The sequence below is a fragment of the Camarhynchus parvulus genome, chromosome 3 (genome assembly GCF_901933205.1).
Source record: "Camarhynchus parvulus chromosome 3, STF_HiC, whole genome shotgun sequence".
NCBI lineage: Eukaryota > Metazoa > Chordata > Aves > Passeriformes > Thraupidae > Camarhynchus > Camarhynchus parvulus.
This window is the reverse complement of record NC_044573.1, coordinates 93,899,576-93,912,986: the sequence shown is the minus strand read 5'-3', so window position 1 is coordinate 93,912,986 and position 13,411 is coordinate 93,899,576. Positions and strand designations below refer to the sequence as shown.

Below are 13,411 nucleotides of genomic sequence, written 5' to 3'. Positions count from 1 at the left end.
ACAGAAATAAAAGGCAGGATATGACATCCAAATTTACATATGAATACTCCAGTGTATTTGCAATTTGATGCTGTACGTGCAACCTGCTATTGAATCATCATGTTAATATTACTGCTGTGAATATTCTTGTGGTTGGGGTCTCCACAGTGCTTCCTAACACAGCAGCACACAATGGTGTGTGTTATATGAAGAGCTCAAGTTCAGAAATTGCTTTGGTAGAGAAGATAAATTCATTTAACAGAAGAAAATAATAAAGCCATATGGGAACAAAAGGTCAATTAAAAAACCTGACTACTTCAAAACCAAACCATACATAGTTTTCTGAGATATACTGATGTTAACTAGAACTGTGGATACTTACAGTGACATTTAGTTTGTACATTAATTAGCTTTAGCTGCAAATGTAATGCAGCTGAAGTTTCTGTCCCTCTTACATGTTTGACAGAATTTCTCTTAAAAAGTCTTTATTTTCTAGTAATACCCCATAGTTACAGTTTAATGCAGAATGACTCTAGCACTCCACAGTGACCTGTTAGTGAACAAAACATATTACAATGAATTACATTGAAACAACGACTAGCTCAAGTAAGTTAACATTGATGAAATTTTTCCCATTTAATGTAATGATAGCATGAGCAAACTATATTTTTTTCAGTTAAGTGATGTCAGGTAACAATTCAAAAGGTAAGTACTGCTAGGAGAACATAAAATGACATCAGAAAGAAATATTAGTTAGAGAATGGCCTCCTGAGTCCTATTTCATCTAATTGAAGTCATCTAAGTTATATCATCACATTCATTCTTATATTACCTCATTTGTATTAGCATATTTATTAGCTCCAGCAATGAGATAAAAGATATTCTATCGTCTTTGTAAGTTTTGAGCCTGGCCAGATGACACTGCCTACTTTGGCTAGTCTGTCCAGACCCCTCATTTATAGAAGTAACCAAAATGGAATGGTTTGCATCTGGTGTAAAAGACAGGACTCAGCTAGCCCATTTAGCCATGCAGGAGTGTGATTCAGCTGCTTAGACATAGGCATACAATACCATCAGAGATCTGTTGGGCAGTCTGCTGCCTCTCCTGTGGGTAGTCCCTGTTCAGATGCCCTAGTACAACTCTGGGGGTACTAGATTTTATTTTTTTTTCAGACAAGCCCATGTCCTACATTTTAGGATAGGATACATTACCTTTGCACTTTGGCCGCTTCTCTTACCCACACAATGCTAGCTGTAACTTCTGTCTGCTTCTTGAATAATTATCAGTGATTCTGGAAATTTCTTATGTTGTCGTGTTTTCACATCCAGTAGTTTTCCACACCCTGCTCAGTGAATTTAATCTCAGGATTATGCCAGTCAAGGCCTGGCCAATGGTTTAGTCATTCACCAGCATCACTTACAAAGATGCAGTGGATTATTCCCAAACTCAACTTTGAAGTCGTCCAGAAAACATTTTCTTAGTTGTATGGTGAGAGTAGTATAAAATGAAGATCAAACCCCTTTGCTCAGTGTTGAGTAAGACAGTACAGCATGGTGCTGACACCTATACACCCCTGTAAAACCATCCTGAGATAAAATAGCTCAAAGTGAGCAAGAAGCCACTGATATTTTTAATCACAGGCTGATACCGTTAAGTCCTTAGTACCTACAAGAATTGAGGGAAAGGGTTAATAGGGTCTTGTTATTTTCTTTGGAGAAATTTCAGAGATATACTGCATGTGACTGCTCCTGGTTTTGGATTGCTCTCAGATGTGAGGTCCCAAAGGTTCAAGTTTATCTCTGACTTCTTTGGAATACAGTTCGGTGGCAATATCATTAATATGCAGATGACGCTTGGTTCTGTTTCCCTCTCATCAGCCCAGACAGGAGATATCTCTGTACTTTCCAGCGACTGGCAGAGATAGGGAGCTGGATGGAAGCCAAGAAAGCGGGCTCATTCCAGAGCTCCAAACTGCTTTTCAATAACTGGCCTGGAAACAAATTTTGAGGAACTTTTTATTCAGGGATTCATTTGTTCAAGTGTTTAATTCCTCTTGGGCTCTTAATAGCCTCAAACTGTTCTGTAGTTGCCCTCTGATGTGAAGAGCTGTGATTATCTTCTTCAACAAACAAATCAATCCCCTCTGCCAGGCCAAGACCATGGCTGCACCAGCTCATCTCTGCCAGAAAAGAGAGAGTTGCATTCTCATATTCCTTCCTCCTTCTTACTCCATCTCAGTCTCTCGCTGCCTTGCGCAGGCTCTGGAGCTTGTTAGGCACGTCTGTGAGCTGACACAACAGACCAAAGCAGCAGAAACAAACCACGCAGAAATGTGGATAATTTTCTGTCCCTTCCTGGGTGGCATTGGCTTGCCAGAGTCCTGAAAAGGCTCAGAAGAGAAGGTGGGGCAGGGAAGTGAAGAGGAGCAAGGAAGAGTGAGACCTGATAGCCATGCAAGGTGGTGTGTCTGTGACCAGGCTAGTGTTACAAAACTTGAGACTTGATAACCACTTGAAATTTCAGCTGCAGCCAGAATTCATCTCTCTTTCTTAGTCCCTGTGGCTTTCTCAGGGTAAATTACACCCGCAGCTTGTTCCCAACAATGGGAGCAATTAAAAGCACTGTTTACTATCTACAGAGTGCTAAACAGTTGAAATCTAATTACTTCCAAAAGACTTTCCTTCTTTTGTCCCGTGGTGACCCTGACATTAAATAGAATTGTTTTGGCCATCTTGCCTAGGAATGAACTTTGAGGAAGCTGGAAGCAAAATAATGTCTCTAGAAGGCAATTTCCTGAAGAATCTGTTGCTGCCAGAATATTTGCTAAGCCTGAACTTGCCCACATTTGGTACATGATGTAAAATAATTCTCCATGCACATGTTCTCCCTAATAGCAGGCCCTGGAGTCCTTGGCACTCGGCCTGCTGTTGTCTATCTTTGTCCTTTAACATCGTGTGCCGCTGCCGGAGCACGCGTCCCGCAGCCTCCCGGCCGGCCCTCGGGAATCCTCACTCTGCCCACGCCTTCTCCAGCTGCCCACAACAGGCAGCGGTGTGGGTCTGAGCTCTGTGAAAGCACACAGACACAACTCTCCTGCCAGTCCAGCCCCCAGACATGGGATTGGTGTGCTTCCTGGGCAACAAGCAGCCTGGAGGGCAATTCCTTGGGTCAGGGAAAGCCCTCAGACTCATCTTTTGCCTTCAAGATGCGCTCAGTGAGCCCCAGCCATGCACCATTATCTCAGTGGCCACGCTGCTCATGGCCAGTGGTCAATGAGCCCTCCCAGCTGCACTAAAACTTGCCTCCCCTTTCTCTTTGACCTGTCCACAGGCAGGTCTGAGCTAACATGGTCCAACAGCCTGAGGTACCTCTGCCTCTGCTGTTGCATAGTAACCTTTGGACCTGCATGTCAGGAGTGACGTAGGTGTACCCAAGCCCGTCAGGAGGAAGGGGAAAGGACCAGAAACTTTAAGTAAAGTCCCTCCCTGCTTTTCATTAGTGTTTTTTATGTTTCAGAAGATAATTCACTTCAAATCGTACTGATGGGTTTGCAGAAAATGCAGCTGCTTCTTGCAATTCCTTTGACTTTATATCATCTGCAAGCATCAACTTCTTCCCTCCTATATTTTTCCAGTATTATCTCCATGTAATTTATATTTCTTTAGGTAGACAAATACATATAGTTATATTTTCCTGCAGAAAACAGGTGAAACACCTTCACATCTATGGAAAAAACCTTTTTTTCTTCCTAACTTATATAATTTCCTACCATTTGCCTCAAATTTGAGATCAATGTAATTTTTCATTTTTTTTAAACTTATTGCTTACTTAGGTGTTTTTCTCGCATTTCTTATTTATCTAAGTTTTATTTAGTCATAAACAGCATTACATTTTCACAGAAAAGTGTCAAGGTCAGTATATTTATGTTCATTTTTTTAGAAACAGCTATATGTTTCAGATGTCTTGGATTAATTAGTGGAAATGCTTCTTCATGCAATGGAAATAATCTGCAACTAATCTGTCAGTGAGTTCTGGTAAACCATGTTGTTCATTCATTTCTTTTTAGATCACATTGACAACCATTGGCTATGGAGACAAAACTCCTCTTACTTGGCTTGGAAGGTTGCTTTCTGCAGGATTTGCTCTACTTGGCATTTCTTTCTTTGCACTACCTGCTGTGAGTATGCCTATAAAATTAATAAAAAATAATAAAAATTCCTGTAGGTCCTGCCACTGTTACGATACAAAAAGCTGAAGGAAGCTGTCCACATGAAGAACAACTCTTTAAGGCTTTTTGCTGTGCAACAACACTAGTGAAGTGTGATCCAAAAGAAAAGGTTTGGTGTCCTTGCTTTAGTTTTGGGAAGTTTCTCTGGCATGGACAAAACTGGGAAATAACCCTAAATTAGGTTACATACTATTGTGTAAAGTTGAAAATCCTTCCTTTTGTTATGAATTGTGACATATATTACTGCTTTTCTTTCAAATTTTTCAAAACAGAACAGAAATAAAAGCACATTATATGTTTTTCTAACTTATAGTGAAAAAATAGATATTTCTAATACCATGTTTTGTACAGCCATACAACCTACCAACAGAGAGTAGTAAAAGGCCTTAAATCAACTAATGGTTAATGTTGTTGAATGCAAAAGATGCAACTATCATTTTCTGTGAATAAGTGTAAATAAACATTGCAGTTTATTTATGTTTTTTCTATCAATGTTCAAGAGACTAATGGAAATGGAAATTATCTAATGACTAAAATATAGTGTAGCTTCAGAAATAAATTCTCAGGTTTTTGAGTGAATCTCCCTTTTTTTTAATTAGTTTTGAATAAGCATTAAATGAGAAGTGGTATTTGTAATTTTTATATTGTTTCCAGTGCAACGTCTTTTGGTATTTTAATACTCATACGCTTTATCTGTAAATCCTTATAAAACATGGATGTTATAATACTTCACTTGTTTTCAACCATATAGATAAACCAAGATTAAAAATCTTCATTTGTCAACAGCATTAAATCATCTGGTGCACTGCATTTATTTCTTACTCTAGCTACAAAGAGTATTTCGGTATCTTTGACATACTATAATGCATTATAATTATAACCCATTACCTGTTTGTGAATCCTTGACATTTATTGACATCTACTGTAATTAATTCTTTTTGTCACCTAGTCACCACTAACAAGAAAGCTAGTCTTAGCAGCACTACAATGAAAAGATGAATACCCTTACATATTAGAGATGCCACAACTTTTGTTCCTCGTGTCATATCTATGTACAGATACTAGTTTTCCTCATAAATACTTCATTGCTAAATCTGTCTGTAAAAGAAGAGGTATGTGGGAAACTTTTGCACTTCTTATAGTATTTTATCCTGACTAAGAATTAAGTGGAAATATTCTTCCTTATAATGCAGACATGTCCAGCAAAATTATTACATTCCTTGCAAGTCAAGAAGTAAAACATCCTCAATTTTTGGATCTATTCAATTAGAATCAAATTTATCTTACTCAAAGGTAAAAGGCTAAAAGTGGAGAAGCTTCATAATTAGTTTTTTCATAGCCTCTAGAATGAACAATGGGTATTACTTAATGGGAAAGATCAAGAAGAAATGCATTTTCTAACCTTTCTAAAATCAAAAGTTCTAAGTTCTGCAGATGTGGGCTTTGATGTCCATGTATATCTGGCATACCTGTCAGCTGGTCATTTCCTCATTCCTGACTCAAGTTCCCCTGAATATTCCTGCTTGATTTTATAAATACATATCTATCTCTATGGCCTTGGTAGTTGCAGGAACATAGTGTACCACAAAACCAGGCAATGGGTGGTCATTGGTAGCACCACAGATGTTATGTAAGGGATCTCCTGCTTCACCAGGAAAAGGGGAACTGCTTCTGTGCCTTCTACTGTCATACACTGGTCATAAATGTGTTATCTGAAGCAACCATAGTGTAACATCTTCACAAAATCTTTGTAATTGATGATGTATGTTTGTTCAAAAACTACCTACACATTGATAAAATGATATTGCAGGGCATCCTTGGCTCAGGATTTGCATTGAAAGTGCAGGAACAGCATCGTCAGAAACACTTTGAGAAAAGAAGGAATCCAGCTGCAAGTCTAATTCAGGTAAATATGAAATCACCAAAAAGATAATCACAGGTGATTTAAAGTACGTATTGGAATAAGTCTTATTATTTTCATTTGGAAAGTTTTGTGGAAATAATATTTAACTGATTGGTTATTTTCATGAAATAACTGTGTTCAGTGACTGCTATGTGTTGCCATAATTCTGTACAGAATCAAGATGCATTTAGGTTGGAAAAGACCTTTACAATCATCAAGACAAACCATAAGATGACATACAGCATTTCTGTGTATAGTTTTTGTTCTTCTATCCATGTTAAAGAAACAGAGGCAAGGATGCCAAATGCATGCCTGCAGTCAGAAAGCTGTTTGGAAAAAGAGAATTGATCCCTAGGCAACCCAACTGACAGCACAGCGCTCTTGCCTATATTAAGCTACTTTTCATCTACTACAGGGTTTAGAGTATTTCAGTAAGTGATGTCCTTAGTGAAGATGAAACGTGTCCTGCCCAGAGAATTGCTTTCACTATGAGTCAATTCAAAAGCTGGAAATGTAGGCACGAACAATCTTAAAATGTCTGAAATTGTCTGAAATTGTTCTGATGTGATGGTGCAAATCTACAAAAAGTGGCATGGTATGTTTTGCATTGGCTTTTTCCTTAACTTTCAGTCCTAATTAAAACTGAGAAAATACTACAAAGAATCGTTTTGCACCAAGATTTACTGTACTTGATGCACTGAAAAAAAAGGGGGAAAATAATCTTCTAGAGTCCTAGTTTATTTTCCTGGGATGCCAAGTATTCTATGTGTGCCATGTATGCTGGGTTTTATTTTTGAAATAGTAAATCCAAATAAAGAAGCTGAGTATGAATATGCTAGTGTTCCACCCTAAGTACAGATAGATGTCAGACTGTCTTTGAAGCATTCTTAAAGTTAATAAAGGTTTTCCATTATTACTGTTCAATTATTATTAAATTCTAAATATTTCAAATTTAATATTTTTAGAATAATTAACAGAAATAATTCCACTTCTTTTGTGTCTAGTTTAGAATGACTCGTTGGCATATTTTCTGACACTTATATAGTAATCTACTTCTTCCAAGTTTGGTTGCCAGAGGAAACACATAATCGATTTAGGTTTTGGATATAGCTCTTATTATTATTTTATGACAGTTCAACTGAAATAGTAGTGAGACAGCATGCTAAATAGATTAAGAGTAGCTAGCTGCCTGATTTTGGAGATTGACTCTCAGTGAGTAAAATCATTGTGAACGGAAGACATTTGTTGTGGGATCACATGATGAAGGCTGTTCAGCATTTACATGTTCATTTACAGGTTCAACACTTTCAGTGATCCAGAAATTAATATAAATAAATATAAAATCTGGTAGAGATATATTCTGAAGGCATAAGGCCTGGCAGCATAGGAAATACAGAACATGCATACAGGAACAAAACCAAGGACAATCTGGGTGACTCTTAGTGTGAAAGGATCACTGCCAAATGTTTTAATACAACAAATACAAAACTTGATCTAGAAACTGAATCCAGATAATTATAAGATGTCTCTATCCCAGTATTAGTGAATCGGGAAAGGATTTGATGAAGCACGAGAAATACAGAGGAGAAAGACTGGGAAAGAAGGGTCAAGAGCTTCATACAAGTCCCCAGTATGTTACTACACCTGGTTTTATTAAAGTCCTTAGATACAGAACCATAAACATAATGAGGAGAAGGCTGGTTCTACCACTGTGTATGATGATGCTCGTACTAATCAGCATCTACAGTTTGTAAGGGAGACTGAAATATCGGAGAAAGCAAATAAAACATTGGAAAAATGAATCAAGGACTGGAGGAAATTTTGTGTTCATAAATGCAGGATGTGTCTGAACTGCATATCATTGGGTCCTGTAACAGTGCCCAGGCGTTTTTTTAATTGTCTCTAGCTTACCAGGGTAATGTCTATTTTCTAACCAGTTACGCGGTGCTAACTCATCTGTTGCCACAGATATACATTTTGATTGAGGCTTTACCTGTAGATAGCTGTAGAAAAGTGAAATATTTGGTCTGGATATACTTTTCTCAATTTCTTTAGCTCATAAGAAATATTTAGTGTGAGAATTATTTGAACACAGAAGCTCAGAGAGGAAGTCTTGGAACCTACTGGACCATTTCATGTAGTAGACAGCAACATAGTGAGTAACTCTGGCTATAAGCCAAAACCAGAGTTTCAAATTAAAAATAATGCAGAAATTTTTGATAACAAGAATGATCAACCAATGAAGCAATTTTCAAAGTGAGTAACAAGTTCTCCATCTGTTAATGAAGACTGGATGTGTTTCTGTGAGATACACAGTAGGAAAACACAGGGTATTAGATTCCATACAAGAATACCTAGATGACATTTAATGGTTGACAATATACAGGAAGCACAGATGCTCAGCTAGTACAAATTAATATAGTTATGCTGACATCAGGGAACATGTCCCAGCTTGTAGAACCAAGGCTCATCTTATTATCTACATGCATTATAAATCTAAACAATGGACACATTTTCAATGCTATGCTTTGGTTACTCACTTTTGTTAAATGTTTAAAAACACAAAATGAATAATTTCAGTGTTTCAAACCATAGAGAATGCTTCTCTTTTCTTCTAAGTGCTTTTTGTCTGTTTTTCATTATGATTCGCAGAATGTATTATGACATTTTCTTTACATCAGACTGCAAGTTTGTGTGGGTGTCCCCTATGGACTTGTCAAAAATAAATCACTGCAATGCTTTTCTGAGCACCTTTATGTGCTGAATATCTTCTGGTGTTTTTACAGAGCCAGTAAGTCTTATCTTACTGCACGAAGTGTACTGGGATTCACAAAAGTTTTGGTAGGTTTGTACTGGTATTTCCTGAATCAGCCTAACCAAGCACATTCTGGTCTGAGCAAAATTCCCTCGCTCTGTGGTCAGTGTGGTGGCATTGTCACTTCATTTTCTTGGTTCCTTTGTGCTTTTCTATTGTTTCCCCATACCAGGCTTCCTGGCGGTTTTATTCTACCGATGCCAGCCGAACAAACATGGCAGCCACCTGGCGATATTATGAAAGTATTCTTCCTCCCCTCAGGCATGTATCAGTGCCATGAATGATAAGAGAAAGATACAACTTGTATCGGTTACTAATCTGCTTTTCAATTTTTTGTTTCATCCCCTATTCCCTCTTGCCTTGTTTTTTCTTTTTTTATCGTATATCCTGCACGTAGTGTGTATGGCGTAGTTATGCTGCTGATGAGAAATCAGTTTCCATTGCTACCTGGAAGCCTCATTTGAAGGCCTTGCATACCTGCAGCCCTACAAAGTAGGTACAAATATGGCAGCTGGTGCTGTTTTTGATGTGTGTTCAAGCTTATAGAGAACTAGTATTTGTCTGTTTCGTCTTGGTTTGTTGTCTTAAGTCCTCTCAAGTCCTCTCATTAAAAATTTCAACTAACAAATCAGATCAATATAATGTAGGAGCCTATGAACAAATACAAATCATTGCTATTTGTCTTAGAAATGCACAGGCATTAGAAACATTTTCCCAGCACCCCACTCATGCATCACAGTTAATGATTCATCTCATTTCAAATTATCCTCAAGGAGGAAAATATTACGTTTCATGCAGAGCTTGTCCCTTGGTTCAATGGTGTGTTTATGCCTGTGCCTCTGTATAAGGCTGTAGCTGCTGAACTACCTTTCCAAAGAAAGAGTGCCTTGTGCTATTTTGCAGGTGAATGCACTGGGGAATTTGCTCCTTTTTGTCATAACTTCTGACATATTCAGTATTTCCTTAGGACAAACTATATACACAGTCATACATACAGACAGTGGAAGATGACTCAAAAGACCTGTTGCCACAGTTTGGCAGACAGGAAATATTTGATATCCTAGTTTGGGTGAGAATTCACAGAGCACTGGCAGCCCAAGACTTTTCAATAATTCAATAAAAGGTTTAGCAGAAGGCAGCAAGTTGACTGATTCAATACGGGGCACAGATCAGGAAGTAAAAAACACTTGATAAAGATCAAAAAGGAGAGCACTAAGAGCCTTACTGGAAAGCTCTGATAAGCATCTTAACTGTTGTTAATTGCAGACAGTGCAAGAGAATTAGTGGTTTCTCTCAAAGCTGGGTGATGAACATCCACATGACAGTAAAAAGGTAATTGTGTGCCAAAAAGCTCAGCCAAAAAGAAGTTTGGCTGGGTATCCAAAGCTGATCTTTGAATTTCAAAGAGTTGACAAGAAAAGAGCCGTAAGTAATCCATTACCATAACTCTAATTCCAAACTGCTCCACACTAAAAGAACCTTTTAGATTAAAAGTTACATGAAGTATTGATATTTTACATATACAAACAGGCTGAAAGCAACATTAGTATAAATGGATGGATGGATAGAAAATTACATAAATGATGAAGATGTATCCCACATAAAATATTCTAAAATATGACTGTCCCTCGAAAGCATCCACTTCTTATTTTAAATAAGCATATTGCTGTGCTAAAATGGAACCTTTTTATTTACCAGAAATAACATATCTAATAAGAATCTACAGCTTTCTGTTATATATGTGTCAGCAATGCATTTTGCCTAAGTGCTTTGCCAACTCAGTCTGCAGTGGTATGTACTAAGCATGTTATGCATGTATTAAAAAACCTGAAAAGTTTCTTTTCCAGAAGCATTGTAGTTATGAGTCTTGCTTGAATGTTTTTGTGGTTGCAATGTAACGTGTGTTGTGCACCAATTAACATATCCATTTATGTCTATCGTACATATAACATCATCTCTAACTAAGTAATGTGATTACTATCTGCATAACAAGTATGTTTTTCCCTCCCACTCCCTGACCTGAAGAAAAGAACAAGGGGAATCTTCTAGCAGGTTTGTAGTTTCTTTTATTTCTTTTATCTGTGAAATTGCTGTTTCCTTATGGCTTTTAGATGTCTTGGGTTCTGTACAGTAGGTTCAATGAACTGCAACCATTGATGGATAATAATCACAAATTGGATCTGTTTAAACTCATATGCTGCTGAAATTTGCTTCTTTGTCCCAGTTTTTCTATGGGAAAAATAGGCAATTTTTTACAAATCTAACATGCTGTAGCTTTGAGAAAAGCTCAGTTTGAACAATGACAGAGCAACCAGTGGACCAGCCTCCCCAGATCCAGTTCCTGGGCAAGGACATGTTCCCAGCTTCTGCTGTAAAATCAATGCAGGATTTGCAGAGGAAGTTACAGACATATAGTTTAATTTGGCAATGCGATGAAGCCCACCAACCCTCCACTGCAGGGAGAACACTTTGATGGGTCTGGTTGGATGTCACCTTTGTTCTGCAGGAACATCCTCAAGGCTTCCTCAGTGCCATGTCTCCACATTTTCTAACTTTTCTGTCATCCCCTCCTAAGGAGCATTTTGGGACATAGGAGGTGGGGGGAAAGCAGCACTGCAGTGTCTCACCTCCTCCTGGCTGCATGGCTTGCACTCCCCTGTGGCTCAGTTCGAGCAGAGGAGCCAGACTGGTACCTCTGCTGAAGAAAGCCCCACTGCTGTCAGCCAGGAGTCCAGGTGGGCTCTCACCCAGCCTAGATCCCAGCTGAGCTCTGACTGCCTACAGCTGGCAGCAGCAAGCCTTGACAGGGCTATCCTCACTGGGTAAACAAAGCTCTGGAGAGGCATGTCCTATGGCAGTGGGAGAAAATGCTGGTCTTTGCTGCACTGATAGCCCAAATCCTTAGGGACAGGAAAGGCTTCAGTGGCAAGAAATGACTCTATCTCAGAAACTCGTTAGGGATGGGAATCAGCAGGCATTTGGCAGCTGGCACTGGATATCAGCATGCTCAGAGAATAGCAGACTTTACCTCCCAGCAGAAAGCACTGAAAAGCCAAGGAAAAAAGTGTTGATGACATATCAGCCCCTGAAATACATCCAGCCCCAAGTTGTACTGTGGTTCACAAGTGCTTCTGGGTTATTCAGTCTTCACATCAATTACCCATGTCCCATTCCACTTCCCAGACTGTTCCTCTGGCACCTGACTCCAACCTTTTCCTCCAAGCACATGTAACTGCTGTTAGTGTCACTGTAACTCAAGGGGACAGGATTTGTTCTGTCAGTTCTGGGACTTTTTGTATACATTACCTCCACAGGCTTGCTAGCAACACATTGATCTCATTAAATTATTACAGTCTGACCCAAACTTCTTGCACTCACCAGCTGTATTTCCTAGTCTTTTGACAGCAGCATTTAAAATTTACTTTTTTAAAGGTGACAGAAACTGCCAGTAAATGAGTACATCCCTCTAAAACTAGGATTTGTGCAGAGCAGAGAGGTTATTCCCAGTTATACCAGCAAGCACTAAAAGAGACAAATTTACTTACAATAACTGGAAACTAGATGAAAAAAACCCAAACACCCAGCTGTCAAAACCATGCTATGTTCTCCCTATTGATGATAACAATTGTGGCTTTAAAATAAGTCAACAATTTAGCCAGATTTATTCACTTTATTTTCACTGAATGGGAGATGTTTACTCCTTCGGAAACAATTAATACATGCACTGCTGCAAATTAGTGTATATGTAAAAATGAACTAGTTACTTCTAAGATCATGTTCTACTGTAAGAACCCTACAGACCGCTCAGTGCCTTTTAAAAAAGGTGTGTTTTTTCAGTGGCTGTTTATTGCTCTTATGCTGATATATCACTGTATGTTTGTATCACTGAAAATCCATGTGGTGTATGTGGTCTTTTGTGGCAAAGATGTAAACGCAGACTGCTGCAATGTACTTTGAGATACCTGTCCTTGACTATGTAACTTGTTTCTTACTGTGATGCTAAGTGACTTGCATGGGATGCTGTGTGAACTAAGATTCTTCTTGTTTCACTCTTTAAATGAAGAAGTGTTTGCACAAGCAGTACATTGGATTGAATTCTGAACATGCTCTATGCTCTATATTCCCTTCTAAGAACAGTGAAGAAAAACTTGCATTAGGGAAAAGTTCATTATCTTCTTTCCTACCAAATTGACTTATATTTACATAAATTAATTATTGTGTTTTGTCATGTATAAACTTGCAGTCTTTCATTAGGTGACTAAATGTTGCTATGCATTTGAGTTGAGAGAGCTATGTTTATGAGGCTTCAGCCTCAGATTGATTTTAATATGTTGTATTTCCCAAAATTTTATGCACAGGTATTCTAATTAATCATTTATCAGAGTATTGGTAGATAACCTCTCTGGTGTATCCAGGCTATAAATGAGATATTTCTATAAATCAGTTCCAGAGTTGTGCAACTTATTTTAAAAGACTGTATCTTAA

The 13,411-nt window shown here is 38.3% G+C and overlaps 1 protein-coding gene across 2 annotated transcripts in view; it reads left to right on the top strand.

Annotated features, from left to right (window-relative positions):
- The window catches only part of KCNQ5 (potassium voltage-gated channel subfamily Q member 5), a 277,234-nt gene that overhangs the window by 232,084 nt on the left and 31,739 nt on the right, over positions 1-13,411 (top strand). The window contains exons 6-9 of one of the 2 annotated variants that reach the window (XM_030946118.1): positions 4,047-4,157; positions 6,019-6,114; positions 9,324-9,418; positions 10,952-10,978. In XM_030946118.1, the coding sequence (XP_030801978.1) occupies positions 4,047-4,157; positions 6,019-6,114; positions 9,324-9,418; positions 10,952-10,978 (329 nt within the window). The remainder of the gene's footprint in view (positions 1-4,046; positions 4,158-6,018; positions 6,115-9,323; positions 9,419-10,951; positions 10,979-13,411) is intronic. The other variant, XM_030946119.1, reaches the window with a different exon arrangement.